At 39.9% G+C, this 23,080-nt stretch overlaps 1 protein-coding gene across 1 annotated transcript; it reads right to left on the bottom strand.

Moving 5' to 3' along the window:
• Positions 1 to 736: 736 nt before the first annotated feature.
• On the bottom strand, positions 737 to 22,471 carry polb (polymerase (DNA directed), beta). The gene is made up of 14 exons (XM_060881531.1): positions 22,251 to 22,471; positions 21,741 to 21,798; positions 21,490 to 21,556; positions 21,271 to 21,345; positions 21,039 to 21,097; positions 20,872 to 20,921; positions 20,721 to 20,772; positions 20,454 to 20,508; positions 20,294 to 20,366; positions 20,071 to 20,141; positions 7,629 to 7,715; positions 7,481 to 7,548; positions 1,477 to 1,616; positions 737 to 1,219 (listed from the first exon to the last, which is right to left on the bottom strand). Exons 1-14 carry the CDS (start codon positions 22,309 to 22,311, stop codon positions 1,125 to 1,127), a joined length of 1,011 nt encoding a protein of 336 aa, XP_060737514.1. The 5' UTR covers positions 22,312 to 22,471; the 3' UTR covers positions 737 to 1,124.
• Between the last annotated feature and the right edge of the window lie 609 nt (positions 22,472 to 23,080).

The following is a 23,080-nucleotide window of genomic DNA, read 5'->3' as shown; positions in this document are numbered from 1 at the left end:
TTTGGATTGTTGAGTGATAATTGTTTTGTGGCATATATGTGCTTGTGTTTTTTTCTTCACAATTAAATATTTGAATGAACATCTTCTGAGAGGAGTGATTCCATACTTTTTGCCAGGGGTTGTACATGCCACTCCCAAGATCCCAGTGTTCTGAGGTCCTAGTCTGATCTCCTCTTCTTGCGGACCTACTTAATCAATTCTGACGTTCTACCCCTGGTTGGAGTCCCGTTGCCTGGTGCGCACTTTGCTGGGTGTGCACTTTGCTGGGGATTGATCTTGATGGACAGCAAGTGACTCATGGGACTGCTGTGGATGGGGCTACCTGGATTCAGGTTTTTGGACAGGTCTTCATCAGCGATCATTTAAAGACTTTGGCAGGAAGGCAGTGTTGCCTCTATGGTGAACTCAGAATTTGCACTTACCCATTAGTTCTTCAACTATAAACTGTTGTAGGACATTATTTACAGACCAGGATTGGTTCCCTTCTGAGCCTGGTTCACAATTAACCTCCAGCTTGTTCATTAGGGATAGAGATGCAGAAGATGTTAGAGATATATAGTAATGAAAAATGTATGTAAAATTATTATTGTTTCTATACTTTCTATACTGTAAAGCTGCTTTGAGATAACGTGAATTATTAAAAGCACTATACAAATTTAATTAATTGCAATATTTACAAAAAACATACGTTATTGTTTTGTAATGATCAAATCAAATGTTACACAAACCAACAATCTGTTGCTAATAACACAATTATTTAATAATCAGTAAAAATATTAATACATACTAAAACCAGCTGCAATAGTACACAAGTTGACTAATTTAAGTTACATCTCATTTCATAAGTGGTGTTAAAATTGACACACAAATGGTAAAGACCACAGCATTAACAGTAGTAAAGCATTTAGGAAACATACTTTCATAAAGAATGGCAAATAAAAAAATAAAAATAAAAACTTTTAAAAAAAAAATACTTAAACATATTCAACAACTGAAAACAAAAGTATTAAAATGTAACCAACTTTTCTAATCACACACAGACACAACACACAACTTTCTTTTATTGTCACTGAAGATTATTTTACTGAGGTATCAACAAGATTACTACCAAAACCTCAAGTGACTTATTCGCTGCGTTCTTTCGGCTCTCTGTATTTCAAGTGGATGTAGTCAAATATATCCTTCTCACTGTCCACCAGTAAGGGCTCTCCAGGCACACCTACAGCACAGAATGAGGATGAAATTATATTTGCTGTCATTTCAATATAACTGACTGTTAATATCGGTCACTTTCAAAATGTCTAGGCTGTGAAAAGTTAATCTGAAAGAAAAAGCATTAAAACAGATGAGTGGTAAGAGGAAAAGTAGAAAAATATGAAAAATATTGGAAAAGGAGGAACAAAAAGACTAACAATGAGTCAATTATCCAGATTGAAGTCAGAAAAGACGACTTTTCTTTTCCTTTCATTTTCTTACCAGTGACTCCTAGTGGACGAATAGTGTACTCATTAAGGGTGAAGCCTTTCTCAAGTGCATGGGTTCTCATATTCTTATTGAATATATCACTTCCAGTAAAGTAAAGCACACCACAGTAATACTGGTCCTTGGGAATAAGCCTGTAGATATAGGTATAGTGAGAAATTTCATTGTATTCACAGTATAATCAAATTCCAAATATACTAACATCTTTAAATTATTTTATTTGCTACTGTGACACAGCAATAAAAAAAGAACAGTTATAGAAAAAAGTTACCTTTTTAGATTTCATCAAAAAAAAAAAAATATGTGGTTAAAATAAAAGGTATTATAAGCTTCATTTTATAATGTTGGTTGGACTTTACAGCACACATTCATCTCAATATGCAGTAGTACACCTACATATTAAATAATGTCACCAATGGTATATTGACATACTAGTTCAAATGATAGTACACTGCCTGGTCAGAAAAAATCTTAAAAGCTTAGGGTTGGATTGAATTATTTTTTCCTTTTTTCTTCAAAAAAAAGCTGTTGCTTTCGTTTGTTATATTTTTTCACTCTGCTGTTGCAGTTTAAATTTTCAGAGAACACTTTTGTATGTCAAGGAAACCCACTTAGGATATTCTTAACTTTAACCCTATATTCAGCTTAGGGTATGTTATCAAGTATCAGTGCATTAGCTGCAGGATGTTTAGTCATTATTCCTTAATCATTGGCAGTAAATTTAATGTGATAAGTGTTAACGTGTTAAATGTGATAAGTGCATGACAGAATGCACCATTAGAGGTGCACATCCAGTTGCTAGAAAGGGTCAGCAATAGTGAGAGCAGCAAAGTATCTGTAAGGGAAAGACTGGATGCCTTAGATGGAGTTTAAGGCCTTGGCATTAGAGCCCTGGCAGAGGGGCAAAAAGATGATGACTCGACAGCATAGTTGCAAAGCAAAGCTAAGGCTCCTCTCCACATGTCTTACAGGTTTGCTATCCTTAGTCATGCACACACTGTGAAACCTGAAATAGCTGTGGTTATAGGATACTATGTTAAGGCATGTGAAATTAGCACTGGTTAGGTGTGTACAGTGCCAAATATATCTTAGGCAATCATAGATTCTTGATGTTTAATATGTAGGAGCTAATGATGTACACCTTTGATTTGAAACTAGGACTGTTAAACATTAGATCTCTTTCAAACGTACAGTTAATGAAACTTTTATTGATCAGGAGTTTAATGTACTATGTAGCATTAAATAAAGTTCGGCCATATATACACATAAAACGATGTATGTTTTACGATGTATATACAACATATACATACAACATTCAAGATGGCGCCGGTGAGGTCGGCTGCTGTCACTGCTGCAACGATCACACCGTGTTTGTTTTTGTATTTTTTCTGCAATTTTTCTAGCCCAGACATTATTACATATCACAGAGACACTCAGTTATAAACCCGGAATCAAGCTGGCCGAGGAAGATCCTGAGGAATAACAAAAGGACATGACGTGACACGGCGACCACGAGGGAAACGAGCCGGCATCAGGAACAAGCTGAGAGCACAAGCACACTGGGCTCCACTGCCTAGTATCTTGTTAGCCAATGTCCAGTCTCTGAAAAACAAGCTTGATGACCTCACAGCCAGGATATAGTTACAGAAGGACATTCGGACCTGTAACTTCCTCTGCTTCAAGAAGACATGGCTGAACCCAGCAATGCCGGTCCGTGCTGTACAGCCGGCAGAGTTCTTCTTGATCCACCGTATGGACAGGACAATGGAATCAGGAAAGACAAGAGGTGGTGGAGTGTGTCTGATGGTGAACAATAGCTGGCACGACAGTGCGAGCATTGTTCACACTCCTGCTCACCCAACTTGGAACCACTAAGTATCAAATGTCACTCTTTCTACTTTCCTCTGGAGTTTAGCTCAGTCATTGTAAGTGCCATTTATATTCCACCACAGGCAGACAGGATAACTGCATTATGAGACCTATATAAGGCTCTCACCTCACAACAAACACTACATAAGGACACTGCACTCATCATGGTGGTGGTTTTTAACAGTGCCAACCATGATCATGTACTGACAAATCTCCACCAACACATCACCTGCCTCACCAGAGGCAACCAGACACTGGAATATTGCTACACTCCATACACAGACAGTTCGAAAGCTCAATCATGTCTGCCGTTTAGTAAATTGGACCATGCCTCCATTTTCCTCATGCCTAAATATGAGGTGCCAAACAAAGGCTAAAACAGAAAGCCCTGGCTCAGTGGGAGGTCAACAAATTCATGGATATAGTGGTGTGCATGCCTCGATGGGTCAGGTCTGTTTTGGCAGCAAGATGAGGACCAACACAATATTCGTAAGGTCATAATTTTTTGCCTGATTGGTGTACATTAGTTCAATGCTATACTAATTGTGCATACACCACTGCCCTTCAAAGGCACTCCAATGCTCCTCATGCTACCACTGCAGTGGTATTAAGTTGAGAAATTAAGCATTAAGTTGAGACACAACATATGTAGCCACAAAAAAATAAGACTACAGAGATGATCCCACTAATTGAGTGGGCCCATGCTCTGAATTCCTCTGTGAATTTACAGATCTCATTTCAAACTTAGTTGTTCTCTTGACAAAGCATTAATTGTTGGATACTTTAATATGCATTTTGATAATTCAGAAAATCCTCTGAGAACAGTAGTTGAGTCCAGATTAGATTCAGTATGTGTCACAGTACATGTTGGCATTTATAGTTCCCTCAATGAACTGTGGCTCCCGTGCCAGCAGCACTCATGCAGCCCCAGGCCATGACACTCCCACCACAATGCTTGACTGTAGACAAGACACGTTTGTCTTTGTACTCGGTTGTCACACGCTTGACACCATCTGAATCAAAAAGTTTATCTTGGTCTCATCAGACCACAGGACATGGTTCCATTAATCCATGTCCTTAGTCTTCTTGTCTTTAGCAAACTATCTGTGGGCTTTCTTGTGCATCATCTTGAGAAGAGGCTTCCTCGGTGAACGACAGTCATACAGACCAATTTGATGCAGTGTGCGGCCTATGATATGAGCACTGACAGGCTGACTCCCCACCCCTTCAACCTCTGCAGCAATGCTGGCAGCATTCATACATCTATTTCCCAAACACAACCTCTGGATTTGATGCTGACCACGTGCACTCAACTTCTTTGGTCGACCATGGCGAGGCCTGTTCTAAGTGCAACCTGTCCTGTTAAACCACTTTATGGTCTTTGCTGCAGCTCAGTTTCAGGCTGTTTCTTTTTTTCAGATCCTCAGTGTTCTTTGCATTGAGGTGCATGTTGAACTCCCAGTGACCAGTATGAGAGAGAGCGCTAACACTAAATTTAACACACCTGCTCCCCATTCACACCTGAGAACTTTAATGAGTCACATGGCACTGGGGAGAGAAAATGTCTAATTAGGCCCAATTTGGACATTTTCACTTAGGGGTGTACTCACTTTTGTGACCAGCGGCTTAGACATTAATTGCTGTGTGTTAAGTTATTTTGAAGGGAATTTACACTGTTATATAAGCTGTACACTCACTAATTTACATTGTAGCAAAGTGTCATTTCTTCAGTTTTGTCACACAAGATATAATAAAATATTTTACAAAAATGTGAGGGGTGTATTCACTTCTGTGAGATACTGTATGCTCTTTGCTACATTAATGTTAAATGTACATTTACTTCAGCCACAGTGTCACAGAATTATCATCAATGACTTAAATCACCATTTCTCTAAACCCTAGATAAATGTAGCTCAACATAGAAGAAAAATAAGTATAGGGATAAAAAACTAGCATCCTGATATAATGATCACATACACTCACAGACCACTAAGATTAGAACGTAAATCGCATCAAACTAAATTGGTTTTATTTCAAATAGCATGGAAGGAAGGCTAGAGATTTTCTCCTGTACTAGTGCTGCTAGATAAGCATATCTCTCCACCCTAATAAGGTTTTTAATTAATATTGAAAGAAACTTAAATAAAACCACTGAAGGAAAACGTGCCATCAATGTTGTAGAACATAAATTATGCTCATACTTGCATAGCAATAATATTTATAAAATATTAACCCTAACCCTAAACTAACCCCTTCAGTCACAGCTCCATCGTTTACACCCAAGATTTGGTGTTAGCTCCAAGGTGTGCCAGACTATAGGTAGAAACTGGAGATTCCTTCAGAGACACAGAGCAAGAGAAGAGGCTGCAGAACAAGACTGAGATGTAAAGCATGTTTACCATGTATTATCATGGGAAACATCCGCTCCCTCTCAAATAAGATGGAAGTGCTACATGCACTAAACCTACTGCAGGGAGAATAATGGGAGTGCAGCTTTGTTTTTTTACTGAGACGTGGCTGAATGATCTTACATTGGACTCACTGGTATATCTGGATGGTTTTAAAATTGCACAGGTGAACAGAAAAGTTGCCATCAGTAAGAAGAAAGGAGGGGGCCTGACAGTATTTTTAAATGATAAGTGGCGCAACCCAGCGCACATCAATAACGAATAATGCTGCACAAAAGACATTACAGTTATTCTCTGTAAGCATTTGGCCATATTAACTTCTAAGGGAGTTTTCACTCATCATTGGGATCAATGTGTATGTGCCTCCTTCAGCTGATGCCACTGCTGCATGTGAACTATTACACAGTGTTGTAACTCAGTTACAGACCCCGGCACCCGAAGTCTCTCCTCATCTCTGGTGACTTCAACCATGCCTGCCTATTTTCCACACTTCCCACATTCAGACTATATGTTCTCAATGCAACACCAGAGACAATAAAACACTAGACCTGCTGTATGCAAATGTAAAGGATACATACAGCTCCTTCCCCCTACCTCCGCTGGGCCGTTCGGATCACAACCTCATCCGTCTGCTTCCTGAATACACACCCAGGATGAAGAGAGAACCACCACAAAAAAGTCTGTGAAGATCTGGTCTGAGGATGCCAGTGAGAGACAAGACTGTTTCGATACTACAAACTAGGAGGTCTCACCCACTGCATCATAGATTATATAAATATCTGTGTGATCTGTACCATCTAGGAGGTTACAGTGTTTCTTCAATAACAAACCCTGGTGACCCCTGAGCTCAAAGACCTGGTAAATAATAAGAGGGCTTTTACTTTAGGGGAAAAAGTGGAGCTTAAGAGAGTTAAGAAGGAGATCAAATATAAGATGAGATGGTGCAAGGAGCTACAGAAGAAAACTGGAGAGACAGCTAATGCAAAATAATGGCTGTGGTGTGTGCAGAAGAAGAACACCGCACCACACACCAGTGAATATCCAGGTCTTGGACACTGAGTTGGTGGATAGTACCTAGGTGTCCACTTTCAATGGCTGGATAACACTGATGCTCTGTACAAGAAAGGCCAGAGTTGCTTGCCCCTGCTGAGGAGATTAGGGTCCTTACAGGTGTGCAAGACATTTTTGAGGACATTTTTTTATACGGTTGTGGCCTCTCCAATTATATATGCCGTAGTCTGCTTGGTAGGAGACAGCATTGACCAGCTCTGTCCCGGGCTGCCCATTGGACTCTGCGGAGGAGGTGGGTGAGAGTAGGATGATAGGTCGAGTGAGAGGCTGGGTAAGGACACAAGACACGATCTGCACCCAATTGATGCCACAAAGCGAGGGCTTGCACACACACTGCTCTCCATGTGGTAACCTGGTTGCCAATATCCAGTCTGAACATGTCTGAACCCAACAATACTGAACCACATCATCTTTTTCTTGGTCTCTTACAAAGACAAAGGGAATTTGTCTGATGTCTGAAACCCCTAAATATAATTACTTTTATAATGTGTATTGTGATTTACACCACCAAAAATATGACTGAACTACATATTTTTTGAATAACTAATTAAATCTATTTTGAAAGATAAGAAATACTTTTGGTGCAGCACACAAACTTTTCCGCTATAGAAAGGGGATGCCTAATTGGCCTTTTAATAATGATTATGCACCTGATATCAATACGGCGATGATTATAATCATTCTTATTCTCAACTCCTCTTTGTAGCTGGCATACACCCTGTAGGAAGACAAACAGAGTTCTATTAGAATAAACAAAGAGAGAGTAAATGAGAGAATGAGAATATGAACCAATCTTACCATGAACTTCGTATCTCCTTTGGACAAAGTATCAGTGATAAATCCAATAGACTCAAGGTGTTCTACCACTGCATGGAGCAGCCTGGGCTGGAGGAGAAGAGAATATGAAGATTAAAATACAAAACAAGGCACTCTATTGCCCCTTTTCCACCAAGGCAGTTCGAGTGCTGGTTCGGAGCCAGAGCCTAATTTAGAACCAGTTCTTTCTGTTTCGACCGCCAAAGAACCGGCTCTGAACCAGGAAAAGTGGTTCTTAAGTAGCACCAAAACGTGAACCACTTGTGTCAGGGGCTGTGGGCGGGGCTACTGTTAGCGCATTTGATAATGTACCTTAAGTATACTAATGTTTAATACACATTTACTTTAAGCACACATGATAGTAGGTAGCTACATGCTAAGGCTACCTTTTTTCTGTGTTAATGATAAAATAACGTTATGTACTTTCTCGATTACAACCTCCGTTTATACAAATTACATAGAGCTGCATGTACACGTTGGATTTGCCGCGTTTGGATGCTAAAGTAGGTTCACAAAGCCATGAGCAGTAACAGTAAAGCAACGTCCGCCATTGTTGATGTGTTTGGTGTTTGCCGCTGCTGCGCTAAAGTTGCTGGGACACGTGACACGTATACAGTGACGTCAGACTCGGCTCTGTGATGGCTCTTTAGCCGGTGGAAAGACAAACCGGTTCTTAGGAGGTTCGCCAGTGGAACCAACTTTGAACCAGCACCAGTGCTAGCTCTGAACCAGCACCCGGTTCTTTTTGGTGGAAAAGGGGCATATCTGGAGCTGTAATTGACCAGTTGGAATTATACCACTTTGCTAGGAACACCTGCTCATTTATGCAGTGATCAATGCTGCGGTCATGACTGCTCTGACCACGCTTTGTTTTGTTTATTTTTTATACTTTATAACTTTTTTCTTTTCCCCTTGGCTAAAACGAATTAAAACAGAAAAACTTTTATTTCTATTGGTTTACAATGTCACTCACCAAACACAATTTTGAACACCAGACTCACGCTTGGTTGAGTGAGATCCTGGGTAAGAACACAAGACACAATCTGAAGCAACAGTACTGAGAGAAACAAACGTGCACCCGGAACAGGCCGAGGGCTTACAAACTGTGCTCCCAGTGTAGTATCCCAGATAGCAATTACGTTTGGGCCATATGTGGGTATTATCTGGCACATATGGCCTAGATGTGGCATGGCTATAATCCTCAGTTTAACAATACAGTTTAATGTACGCTAGGTCCGCTGGTTTGTCGTTTTAAATTCCGATGTTTTTGGCTATAAATCAACAGTACTTAAGTAAAGTTGGCCGCATATTCACAGATTCGAGTTTCCCCGAGTCAATAACTCCTGAGCTAAACGCTGTTACTACACAAATAACACCTCTTTTTTTTTTTTTTTTTAATCGTAGTAATGTAGAGAGGCAGCTACAACCCAATTTTCCTCAAAATCAGCTTTCCTCCGTGGTGGACAAAATACACAAGTCTCTATGTGCGAACCTGCAAAGAGCAAAACCCGAAAAGCGAATACTAAAAACAGTCAACTTGGGAGAAATGTTAAATTGTATAATTTTTATGTTTTTTTTATCTGAAAATATTTCCCCCAAAAGTAAAGCATATTTCATATTTCCCCCAAATAAGTGTTGTAGTATAACTATCAGGACATCAGGGATGTGTGAGCTGAATTTGGTGACAGTACAGTGTATTACGCTGGTTATTGACTGTTTTTTAGTATTCGCTTTTCGGTATTTGCACTTTGCAGACGGTCTCATGGAATCTGTCTCATGCACTGAAAGTCATGCATGTCTTTTTTAAAGCAGAATACATCCAGTGTTGCAAATTTTAACCGGTTGGTGAAAAAGTATTCTAAAAATATATTCTAAAAACAAAATCTTTTGGTCAATCAAAGGTGGTTAATTATTGCAATTAAAATATTAAAGGAAATAGTTTATATTAAATGATTTTTTTCCCCATTATCCTCCAGCTCTAACTTCCAGGTTGTATTGCTGCTGCAGGCAGACATGGGCACTGCCTTATGTGAACTGAACAAAAAACAAAAAACTAGAGTCACAATTCCAACAGGAGCTCTACAAGCCATTGGAAGGGACTAAGAACAATAACAAACTAAAAAAATAAATGTAGACAAGCTGAACACTTTGTGCACTCACATTCAAGGCTGCAGCTAATAGCAAAAAGCTAACAGTACTAACAGTGCTATAAGCAAAATACATTGCCAAATTGCCAGAGTACAATATAAAGAAGACTTCTCAGTGTACAATATAAAGAAGAATTTTAAAAGAGGAGAAACCAGGAAGGCTGCAATCCCAGGTTGGGTCCTTAGATCCAACACTAACCAGCTAGCATTGGTGTTCACTGAGATATTCAACATCTCCATGGAACAACCTGCTAAACCCACGTTTCATAAAGTCCATTGTGGTTCCTGTCTCGAAAAACCTCAACCTGCCTCAATGACCATCACTCAGTGATGTGCTTTGAAATTCAGAGACTTCTTACTATATACTTCATCACCTCTTCAATACCAGACACGCTGGAATCATTACAATCCGTATCTTTGTGTTCACATAATGCAGGACCATTCACATTCCAGTCACATAAACACTCTGGTGAGGAAAGCTATCACTTTAGGTGCTATGGTACAGTTACACCTGAATTCTGTCAGGAAACATTACAGCCTGGTTTGGGGCCAGCACAACAGCAGGATGGGCAAGTTCCCCCGAGGGTGAGAAGATCAGGGGCGTGTGCCATTTGCAGTGAGCTCCCTGACCTGATTCTACAGCAGGTGGTGCTGGGCATAGAAAGAAAGTGAAGAATTTCAGTCATCCAAACAACAAACTCTTCTCCCTGTTGTAGTCAGGTAAACACTTCAAACTCCCACAACAGATTGAGTAAGAAGTTTCTTTTCGCCACAGAAATATCAAAATGGGAAAAGGGGAGATACATGTTACTATAACCATGAATGGCTGGTTTGAGTATTTCAGAAACTACTGATCTCCTGGTATTTTGACATACAACAATCTCTTCAGTTTACACTGAATGGTAACTTGAATTTGGAATTTTGATCCCAAACCAGTCCAATTGTGATGCATCACACAAATGATGGATCACACTGTTTCACCTTTCTGATGTTTGATATGAATATTAACTTAAAGGTAGAGTCTCCAATTTTTGAAAGCCAATGATGACATATAAAATCACCAAAACAAACACGCCCCTAACCCAAATGGGTCCCACCCCTGTATTGATAGCTCCGCCTACACATACATACGCAACCCAGGCAACTAATGGAAAGAAATGTGTCTATCATAGCTGAAGTGAAGAACAATACGATTGCAGATAAACAAACAAGCAAAAATGACACACAAGCATAATCATGCATAGGACGGCATATATTAGTTCTGTGAAACAAAGCAAAACCAACGTTACTCACCTATCTAGAAGGAAAAAAAGCGACCTCTGCATCTTAAAGTTGGCCGCATATTCACAGATTCGAGTTTCCCGAGTCAATAACTCCTGAGCTAAACGCTGTTACTAGCAAAACGCGGTTGTAGCTGCCTCTCTACATTACTACGATAGAAAAGAGGTGTCATTTGTGTAGCAACAGCGTTTAGCTATTTAGTTATTGACTCTAACTCGAATCTGTGAACTTCCCACTCCTTCAGTTCTCTCCAGCACTGGAAAGCTGATCCTATATTAACTTGGGTCCTGCTTCTTGCCTTATCGTAAAGCCTTTCTTCGCTTTCTTTCTTTGTTTTTATCCTCCATGTCAATGTTAAAACCGCTTTCTGCTAATGTCACACATGCGCACATGCTCTTGATCTATCTGCATGATTTTGTGCATACATCCACCGCCACATGATTGGCTGATTGGATATGCCAAATTTTTGTAAATTCTGTATAGACTCTTTACTGTATATACACACCCGTAACAGGCTTGTAGATGTTTAAATGTCTGGATGATGAATAAACTAAAATAACTCAAACACTAGCATTAAAATTATTTCCAACATTGATTTTACACATTACGTGTTACAGTACACTAATGGCTTCTATATTCTTGTCTAACAAAGTTGTAATCCATACATAAAAAATAATTTCACATAAATAGACTTAAACATTCCCATTTACTCTGACAGAAAGAAAGAGGAATACGTCAGTGAATCCTTTAAACAAGAAAAACCAACAGACTAGAGCAAAGACAAATATGAATTGGGGGAAAATCGGGTGCTTCCAGAATGTCAGTTAATATTGGGGAGGTTAATGTTCAATATAAATTCAATATAATCACCGGTGTATTTGTCAGTCATTGTACATTCACAGAGATAAAAAAGAAAATTCCTGACAAAGAGTCTATATGACAAAAAATCACACATGGTCCTTCAACACCTCCCACATTAAAGCAAAACCAAGGCTATTCTTCCTGTGAAAACCTAAACAGGCCAGACTATCTATGCAGCTCCTTGTGAATTTAAAGTAGCAACCATAGTGAACACGAAATGCAGTTTGGCATCGAACCAGAAGTGCCTTGCGGTCTGCGGCTGTGCAGTTCCCATACCAGACTATGACAGTTGGTCAGGATGCTCTTAATCACACAGCGATCAAAGTTCACCAGGATAGCTAAAGACAGGTGATGTCTCTCCAGTGTCCTAAAGAAGAACAGGCACTGGTGAGCTTTCTTGACTAGGCTGGACGTTCTGGTGGTCCAGCGTCTTTGATGTGGATCACCAGGAACATGAAGCTGGAGAAACGCTCAACTGGCAAGACATTGATGTGGATGACAAAGTGCGTGCCTCCTCTTTCTCTCTCTCTCTCTTTCGACACACCATGCGGCCAGATGCTGGACCTCTTCACTGTAGACTGTTTTACTTGTTATTATTGTCCGGATGTGTGAGCACAAAGTGCAGCGCGGAGAAGACAAACTTCTGTGCTCCTATTGCTCCGGTAGGCAACTGATCTGGGTCCAATGTCTGTGGAAGACAGTTCTTTAGGTGTGCCATAACCAGTCACTTAAAACACTTCATGATAATGGGTAACACTTCGGCACACTGGGTTGAAGTTTTTCTGAACTGGGACAATGGAGGTTGATTTAAGCATGTTGGTACAGTTAATGGTTAATGATGGCCGTTAAAACCCCTGTGAGAGGAGCCTTGCATGAGTGGATCCTGCCCAGCACAGCATAGATGTCAGAGGAGGTGAGTGTGAGGGGCTTGAGGGTTTTAGACGGTCTGGTTTTAGTGTCTGCGTATCTGTTGTTACTGTTCAAGCAAGCATAAAAGTCATTTAGTTAAAGGGAGGGGAAGTTGCTGGGCTTATAGTAGCTGATGGCTTGCCGTGCCACATGTGCCTGGGGTCGGAGTTGGAGAAGTGTTCCTCTAACTTTAGCTTATAGTAGTGCTTGACCTTTTTGATGCCCCTCCTCAGGTTTGCTCTGGGTGGGCTGTAGGCATATGCATCACCTGATCTGAAGGCAGTGTTATGGGCCTGCAGCAGAAGCCGTACCTCCTCCTTCATCCATGGCTTCTGATTAGGGTATGTGGTGGTCTGTTTCTATGTTGTAACACTGTCAATGGTGGTGTTAATATAGTCCAGCACAGAGGAAGTGTAAATATCAAATGTTAGAGCCAAACCTGAAAGGCAAACAAATTCCAGTCAGTATGTTGAAACCTGTCCTGAAGGTTTCTGTGAGGAAAATAATGCAGCGGTCCCTTGATGGCCCAAGATCTCCAAGGAAACTTTGCAGTTTTCCGTTTATTTTACTAGTTGTTCTGCTGTTCTGCGTGTTGGATGTTGTTTGAATATCTGTTTACGGCAGACACACGCTTCTAAATATAGGATCCTACGTCGCAAAACGCAAAACGGACTTTGAGTTCTTGAACGCTGGCGATTTGTTTACAAACACAGCATCAGAGCCCTTTGTCTGGGCCGCACGGACACGACCGAGGAAACGCCACCAGAAAAGAGAGAGGAGGAGTCGTCCCCTCCGACCTCCTCTCCCAAACATTTTGCTGGCTAATGTTCAGTCACTGGACAACAAACTCTGAACTGAGGGCACGTATCTCATACCAACGAGAAACAAGGGACTGTTGCATTATTTGCCTCACAGAAACCTGGATGTCTACAGAGGTTCCAGACTCAGCCATCGAGCTCACGGGGTTCTCCGTGCACTGCTCGGACAGGACGAAAGAGCTCACAGGGAAAAGCAAAGGTGGGGACGTTTGTTTCTTTATCAACAACTCGTCGTGTGATGAAAGGAACCTACACTCTATTAAATCCTTCTGCTCCCCTGATCTGGAATTTCACATGCTTCTGTGTCGACCATTCTGGCTACCAAGGGAATTTACAGCGGTCATAATCACAGCTGTTTACATTCCTCCTCAAGCCAACACAGACCAGGCACTCAAGGAACAGGCACTCTCTCCCACCTGGAAAATAAGAACACCTATGTGAGAATGCTGTTTGTGGACTACAGCTCAGCATTTAACACCATAGAGCCTGCCACACTTGTTGCGATGCTCCGGACTAAACAGTTCATCCCGCTGATCCTCAACACTGGTGCTCCTCAGGGCTGTGTCCTCAGCCCACTCCTGTACTCCCTGTACACACACAACTGTACAGCCACACACAGCTCCAACGTCATCGTCAAATTCGCTGACGATACAACGGTGATAGGCCTGATCACCGACAACGAAGAGACGGCCTACAGAGAAGAGGTGAGCACCCTGACTAAATGGTGCCAGGAGAACCACCTCTCACTCAACATTGACAAGACCAAGGAGCTGGTAGTGGATTTCAGGAGACAGAGCAGAGAACACAAACCCATCACCATCGAAAAGACACCTGTGGAGCGGGTGAGCAGCTTCAAGTTTCTGCGTGTTAACATCAGTGAGGATCTCACCTGGTCCACACACACCGACGCAGTGCTGAAGAAGGCACACCAACGCCTCTTCTTCCTAAGACGGCTGAGGAAGCTTGGAATGAGCCCCAGCATTCCCTCCCTCCAGGGTATCTATACCAGGCGGCGTATAAGAAAAGCCAGGAGGATCATCAGTGACTCCAGCCACCCGTCCCACAGACTGCTCTCTCTGCTTTCCTCAGGAAGACATCTCCGCAGCATCCGATCCCGCACTACCCGACTGAGGGATAGCTTTTTCCCTCAGGCTATCAGACTAATTAACAGTAATAAATAATACACCCTACAGCAGGGGTCACCAACGCGCTGTAAGGACCTGGTCGCCCGCAAGGAGCACTTAAGGCGCCTGTGAGGCATGTTCTAAAAATAGCACTAGTCAAAATATAATTCCATCTAAAAAAAATTTTCTTGCTGTAGTTTTTGAATAAAAAATGCTTGCATTAATGTAGATTTTAAAATGACTATATTTAATTTCATTTTATTTAATTTAAAAAAATGTAAACAAAAATGTGTGCCCTGTGATGGGTTGGCACTCCGTCCAGGGTGTATCCTGCCTTGATGCCCGATGACTCCTGAGATAGGCACAGGCTCCCCGTGACCCGAGGTAGTTCGGATAAGCGGTAGAAAATGAGTGAGAGTGAGTAAACAAAAATGTTATGTATATAACAAACTCTGGCCTTTTCTGAAGTCAAATGTCAATATTGCGCGCACGTCACGTCCGACTCCTGACACAAGGAAGCGGTGCAGCAACAATGAGGAGTTAGTTGTGATTTACCCCCCAAAAACATGGCTGAAAAGTGACAGAAAACATACAATTTTCACGGTGTTTGGGAGGAAGAGTTCTTTTTTACGCCAGTCAAAGAAAAGTGTGTCTCTCATTTGCGGGACGACTGATGCGACGGCAAAGCAGCACAATGTGGCAAGACACTTCAGTCTGCGTCACGAAAGTTTCAATGCTAACTACCCACCCGGCAGCGCATTAAGGACAGAAAAAGACGTTAAAAATCCTTTCATGCAAGTGGACATGACATGCACTGCTGAGCAACTAAGTGCTCTGTTCAACTTGGATGCTGGACAGGTAAAGATCCTAACGTTGCAAAATGACCTTCACCTCAAAGCCCATCCGTCTGCATCAAACTTTTGGTGCCAGTGGTGAATGCACAGCAGCTATGAAAGTTGCCTGCCTTTTTGGTTCAACCTATCTCTGTGAATCAGCCTTTTCTAAAATATACTTTATCAAGAACAAACACAGAACACGCCTTATTGATGCACATTTACAAGACTCACTCAGACTTGCAGTGTCAAATTATTCACCAGATTACAGTACAATGGTGAGCAGAATGCAGTGCCAGGCTTCCCACTAACAGACATTTACAGACAAAGAGATACCATGTGTTCATTGAAAACACCATAACATTAAACTAAAAATGATGCACAGAAATGTGAAAAAAATGTTCAAAAAAGACTAGATAACTTGTTGTGACTTGATTAATGATTTCCTTGACATTACTTCCTGACTTTCAAATGTTGGAACAGATAAACATAAATAAATGTTGCATGTTTAAATATTCCTACCGTCATTGTTGTATAAATCATTGTTAAAAATTGTGGGGAATAATTAACATTGACATGTGAGCAGTCTCTTCACCATATTATTAGTATTATTATTAAAAAGTGATCTGTGCAATTTTGCTATTGAGGAAGTTTGTATCAAACAGGTAGCCATTCGTACTACTCAGTTCCCTTGAAGTAGCACTCAGTCTTAAAAAGGTTGGTGACCCCTGCCCTACAGCATACTTCCACAATATGGTATGCCACATACTGCACTTTAACTCCAACAGTTCAACACTGGACTATACACACACCGCATTTATACACACTGGACTATATATATATATATATCTCAGGCGTCAAGGGGCATCAAGGCAGGATACACCCTGGACAGAGTGCCAACCCATGCACACACACACTCTCATTCACTCACGCAATCACACACTAGGGACAATTTTTCCAGAGATGCCAATCAACCTACCATGCATGTCTTTGGACCGGGGGAGGAAACCGGAGTACCCGGAGGAAACCCCCGAGGCACGGGGAGAACATGCAAACTCCACACACACACACAAGGTGGAGGCGGAAATCGAACCCCGACCCTGGAGGTGTGAGGCGAACGTGCTAACCACTAAGCCACCGTGCCATGGGGAAATACAATTGTGCTCAAAATTATTCATACCCTTGGTATTTGTTTTGAGTTGTCATCTGTGATGACTGAGTTTTAAAATACTTTCATATATTTAATATGTAACAAAACAACTGAGAGGATAACGTGATATTTCAAGAAATGACATTTCATGGGTTTTTATTGACAAATATTCAAAAATCATGAAGTTCAGAATTATTAATACCCTTTATATTGCAATGTTTCAATAACTAGTAAGAAAACATTTGTTCTTAATGATGGCCTTCAAACAATTTTTGTAGGTCTCCACAAGTTTTCTACCTGTCTGTCTACAAATTCTCAATTGGGTTCAGGTCAGGGCTGTCTGGTAGGTTGATCTTGTGTGCTGGCACCACCAGGTTTTCAAAAAGAATCTTGAGATAGATGGTATCATGAAAAAGGAGGACTATCTTAACAAGGTTACCTGTACCACTGGCAGAGAAGCATACCCATAGCATGATGTGACAACCGTGTCTCCTTTCTTACGCCAAACATATGCAACATCCATATGACCAAAGAGCTCCAAGTTAGTCTCATCTGACGAGAGGATGGATGACCAGAGGTTCAGATCTCTATCTAGGTAACCCCTCACAAGGAGAGGCGTACATCCCATCATCATGAACGTTGATCTTTCTAGTGACTCTAGAGAATACTTTGCACTTCCTGCCATGCCCATCCAGGTTTTTGACAGTGTTGAACATCTTGAACTTCTTGATGATACTCTGTACAGTTGATACAGGGACATCCACTTCTTTTGAAATGGCCTTGTAGCCTTTGCCTCCACTATGGGCATTGACAACATGCATACAAAAATCATGAATGAGTTCTTTCTTCTTGGCCATGGTGAAAGTGACTGAGAATAATTAAATGATTAAATTGATTATAGTCACTGAAGTGAGAAACCATGTGCAGTTTCAAAAAAAGACTTTTTTCTGATATTGTGAATAGGGTATGATTAATTTTGAACAGGCTCAAAAGAGAATCTCTGGCCATGTCTATTGATATACGAATGAAGTTTAGCTAACACATATGTTGGTTTTGCATAGCAACTAACATACACTGGAGATCAAAATTAGAGAACAATTTATAAACAATTGAACAATTCTGAAATAATGTCATCTTCACTGCTCAACAGTTGAAGGAGTTTTTGTCCTGTCTATACCATGCTTACTAAGGCATTTCAACAAAAACCATTATTTTGCAGAAAACACACTGATCAAAATTAGAGAACAACAATGACTGTAGCATGGAAAAATTTACAACAAAATTTTCTTAAGATTACAACAGTCAGCAATTAGTAGGAAGTGTACAGGCCTCTGCTCTGAATGACTTCAGCACATCTGTGTCCACAGGACAGCACTAGTCTCTCACACTGCTCTGGTGTGATTTTGGTCCACTCTTCTTCCAGTCTCCTCCACAGTTCGGTGACTGTAGTGGGTTTCTTGGCCATAACTTTGTCGCCAAGAATTTTCCAGAGGTTCTCTATTGGGTTGAGATCAGGACTCTGGGCAGGCCATGTCATTATTTCAATGCATTCAGTTTCAAGGAACTGCTTTACCCGTTTTGCTGTGTGACATGGAGCGTTGTCCTGCATGAACACTGCGGGCTGATTGGGTGATGAACGCAGGGAAGGAACCATATGTTGTTGAAGAAGGTTCTGATAAACATTTGCATTCACTCTGCCATGTAGCTGTATAAGAGATCCAACTCCTGCTGCAGAAAACATGCCCCAAACAATGACACTTCCTCCTCCACTTTTCACTGACTTCTTTACACACTTTGGGTTCAGTCTTTCTCCAGTTTGTCACCGAACATAATGTTTCCCATCGGACCCAAATAAATTAAACTTGCTTTCATCACTGAAGTGAACTTTGGACCAGTTCTCCTGTCTACACAACATGCTCCTCAGCAAAGCTTAATCTAGCCTTTTGATTCTTTCTGTTAATGAGAGGTTTGGTCACTGCAGAGTGGGCTTTCAGTCCAAATGCTCTTAAACGTCGAGACACTGTATGACGAGACAGATCCTTACCCTGTTCCGCACTGAATTGGTGAGCAATTCCAGCTGCAGTGTGGAAACGATTGCCCATTGAGATCCTCCACAGTATCCTGTCCTCTCTTGTATTTGTCTTCCGTGGGCGACCAGCCTTCTTGGGGGACTTGAATGAGTTTGTGATGTTGTAAAGATTCAATATTCTTGAAATCACAGATTTGGAACGACCAACTTGTCTTGCTATGGCTGATAGGGTCATCCCTTTTGCCTTCATCTGGACAACCTGCTGCCAGTCACTTTAGAACGGTCCACCATCTTGCAGAGTCAATGAAACTGGAAGTTAGGCTGCCAGTTAAATAGGGGTTGACAGATAATCAAGGAAATTAGCACCAGGTGCCAGATTAACACCAATAACTGGGAGGTATCTGAAAGTGTTCTCTAATTTTGATCAGTGTGTTTTCTGCAAAATAATGTTTTTTTGTTGAAATGCCTTAGTTATTTTGTGGAAAAGGTGATCTGGTAGCATGGTATAGACAGGACAAAAACTCATTCAACTGTTGAGCAGTGAAGATGACATTATTTCAGAATTGTTCAATTGTTTATAAATTGTTCTCTAATTTTGATCTCCAGTGTAGATTGAATACAATTGAAGTTTCGCCAAAGTAGTTTTTGATAAATGAAAAAATGTTATTGTCCAGGGGGTATAAATAATTGTGATCACAACTGTATACTGCGGTAACAATAGTGGAGGTGGCAGATGAGAAATGAGAACCATGAGAAATTCAAGGTTAACTGAGCTGTGTCTGGTTTGTACACCAGGCCTTTTAATATAATTGCACAATCCTCCGCCTCTAGTCTTACCAGAGTCGTCTGCTGTTCTGCCTGCCCAGAGAGTCCGACTAGCTTGATAGCATTGTCAGGCCGCCGTTGAGCCATGTTTCAGTGAAAATCATAACATTACATTCCAAAAGTCATATGGAATCACAAATGGTATCAGAGTGCGCTATACTAGCTGCACTGAGGAAAACTGCAAAGACTTCAGCTAATTAAAACAAGACACTGAGCTCCCAACCCTGAGATCAGCGCTGCATCTGTTCCAATGCTGGCATCATATACAATGTCAATAAAGTATCTCTAACTTTTATCTTAAAAGTTAAAAACACACGTGCAATCTATCAATAATGTACAGAATGCACGCTAGAGTTACAGATGAATGCACACACAACTTATTTCACCATTAGCTAAAAAAATGTTTTTCAAGAGTAAATAAATACTTGTATATAACCGAATACTTACTTGTTTATGGGATTGGGAAGTAAAATCCGGGTGAGTCAGCAGTATATCAATATCACCACTTGATTCTGCTCCTGAAGATGCCATAATGATTATATTCAGTGTGTTTCAGTACAGTACAATTCAGTAGAAAACGTTCTTTATATTGCTGCAAAGTTAAGAACTAGAACTACTTCTAAAGTAAAATAACGACTATAGAATTATTTAGAACTACAGGCTAGTTAACCTCGTCTGTAGCTGCCGCAGATGGTACCAATGTATTCTGGGTCGAGCTGCTCCAACTCCTGCAATATTAAAGCCTGCAATAAAAAATCCAGATAAAACAATATGGTAATTTATACAGATTTCCAAATTCAAACTAATGAGAATATAGCAACATAAATGACCTCCATTTTTTCCATCTCCTTGCGGGGAATTCTGAGCTCAAATTCTTCAAAGTACCTTTACAAAAATGAAAATATCACCAATGAACATGATTCACTCATATCTCCCCTTAAATAAATAAATAAATAAATAAATGAGTAAAAATTAAAATTAATGACAATGACTGAGATATATATATATATATATATATATATATATATATATATATATATATATATATATATATATATATATATATATATATATATAAAAATAATCTACACACTTACTTCAGGCCAATCTGCTGATGATGGTTTAGCTTGTGTTCAATCTTCCTCAAATCTGAACAGTGGAACAATTAAAATGCAAGACTGTGGTCATGAAGGTAAACAATTAAAAAACGTGTTCATTGGTGAATATAGTGCAAATACAAAAGCAAACCATCTAGGGTCTTGACACCTTCATCATAGAACTTCCTAGCAGCAGCTGGGCTAAAGAAAAAATAATTTAAAAAAAGATATGTCGGTATAATTGGTAGATTATAAAAATATAGCTGCTATATAACTGTAATTTTATGTTATAATTATTAACAAAAAAATTTTACCTACCCTATTCCAGTCACTCTAGTTAAAAAATTGATAGAGGAGCTGGTGTCGTCATTGCGAATCTACAGGTGATAAAATAGGACACCATGATACATGACAAGCATGATCAATACAAGTAGTCCTTACAAGAGCATAGACATTAAAGTTCAGACCCATGCACAAGGCCACTAACGCTCAACTGCACTGTCCTATTTGGATAAAACTGTCAATTAAATAATACATGTAAAATTAAGACCTTTTCCAGTTTGCGTAGTTTCCCTGTGGTTAAATACTCATCAATTTTCTCAGCAATCTTTGCACCAACTCCATCCTGAAAGCACAGAAGAATATTTTTTAGGAATAATATACCTTTTGAGATATATTATTCTTCAGGTGACAATACCCTTCGTATTAAATTCAATACACAGCAACAGACCATATTATAATGAATAAACAATAAACACTGCTTATTTACCAGTTTTTTGGCTTCAGTGCCACTTTTGATTTTATGTGGGTACTTGGCAATCACAGAAGCAGCTTTTCTAGAAAGAATGCATGAAAACAGTGTGCATCACCGCAGTTTATTCAAGTATCACCATCCAAATAGACTTTTACCATTCATCTAAACTTATATTCAAATTGTGTAGCCAATAGCCATAATACTGAAAATGCACAAAATAAAGATTTTGTGATTGAAGATAAAGTGATTATATGTTGTTGATTTACCTGTATGCATTGTACTTATGGATAGCCCTGTTTACATTTTTTTCATAATTGGCCAATTCTAAAAAAATAAATAAATAAGTAAATAAAGAAGAAGAAGAAGAATTGTTAAAAAATTAAAAAGACACAATTATGCAGTTAATTATATTATGAGGTGAGGATTTTCACTGTTTGGTATGGTATCTGCAATAATATTAATCAATACTGATCTTTGATGTGAAGATTATCTGAAGCACTCGGACTGTATAGAAATTAGACAACATATTATCCTGGAATTATAACCGATTAAAAAAGGCAAAGCTTGTGAAACCTTTAAGTCTGTTATTCTGGAAAACATCTGACGTATCGTTGCCCAAGTAAACTAAAATGCAGTCATCAGTGTCATTAAAACACACAGATCACAGCGAGAAACAACCTTAGTTATCCTGTGCAGACAGCTGGCTACCAACATTGATACTACTTCCCAGCTACCTGTACTCTTTGTTTTGACTGACAATGCAATCCAAAGCTTACCAATAAGAAAGTCCGTGATTCCCTCATTTAAAGTTTCTTGCGGCGCTTTTCGTTTGCTCATCGCTGCTCTTAATGAATGCTTCAGTAACGAATTTCTTGGGGTTGTTTTGTTTAAGCAATATTAGACAAATTACTCGGACACCGGTTAAAACCTGAAAACAAAGCGATTGCTTGCCACGCGTCGCAACAATAACACGTCATTGATTCAGCTGCTGCTTCTTCTTCTTCTTCTTCTTCTTCTTCTTATGACTTTTTTATGGCGGATGGCAAACCAACTTTAGGTGCATTTACCGCCACCAACTGGACTGGAGTGTGAAGCACTAGTAGGCATATGACTTACACAGCAAAAATAAATAAATAAATAAATAAATAAATAAATAAATATTAATTCTATCAACAATTCCGATTTCTTTAACGAATTTTATTATAGAACCATATATGATACTCTGCTTTTCTTGTTTTTTCAACAGGCCTATCACATTGAATGATTCAACACCCAACTTTTTAACTTCATTGATTAGTTTTAACCTTTCTCTTTCATATTTTTTACATGTTATTAAAACATGTTCTATGGTTTCTGGCTGATTACAATAAGCACATTGGCCCGATTCATATTTACCTATCTTAAACAGAGAATGATTTAACCCAGTATGACCTATTCGTATACATGAAATGAATGTACTGTATCTTCTTTTCTGTTCCTGATAACATATCTTCCATTTCCTACTTGCTGTTGAATATTATACATAAACCGACCTTTGCTATCACCATTCCATGCCTCTTGCCATTTGTTATTAATGAATTCTTTAATTTTCCCTTTAACTTCATTT

This window comes from Tachysurus vachellii, chromosome 11 (genome assembly GCF_030014155.1).
Source record: "Tachysurus vachellii isolate PV-2020 chromosome 11, HZAU_Pvac_v1, whole genome shotgun sequence".
NCBI classification, from domain to species: domain Eukaryota; kingdom Metazoa; phylum Chordata; class Actinopteri; order Siluriformes; family Bagridae; genus Tachysurus; species Tachysurus vachellii.
Note: the sequence above shows the minus strand (reverse complement) of the source record. Positions and strands in the feature narration are given on the sequence as shown.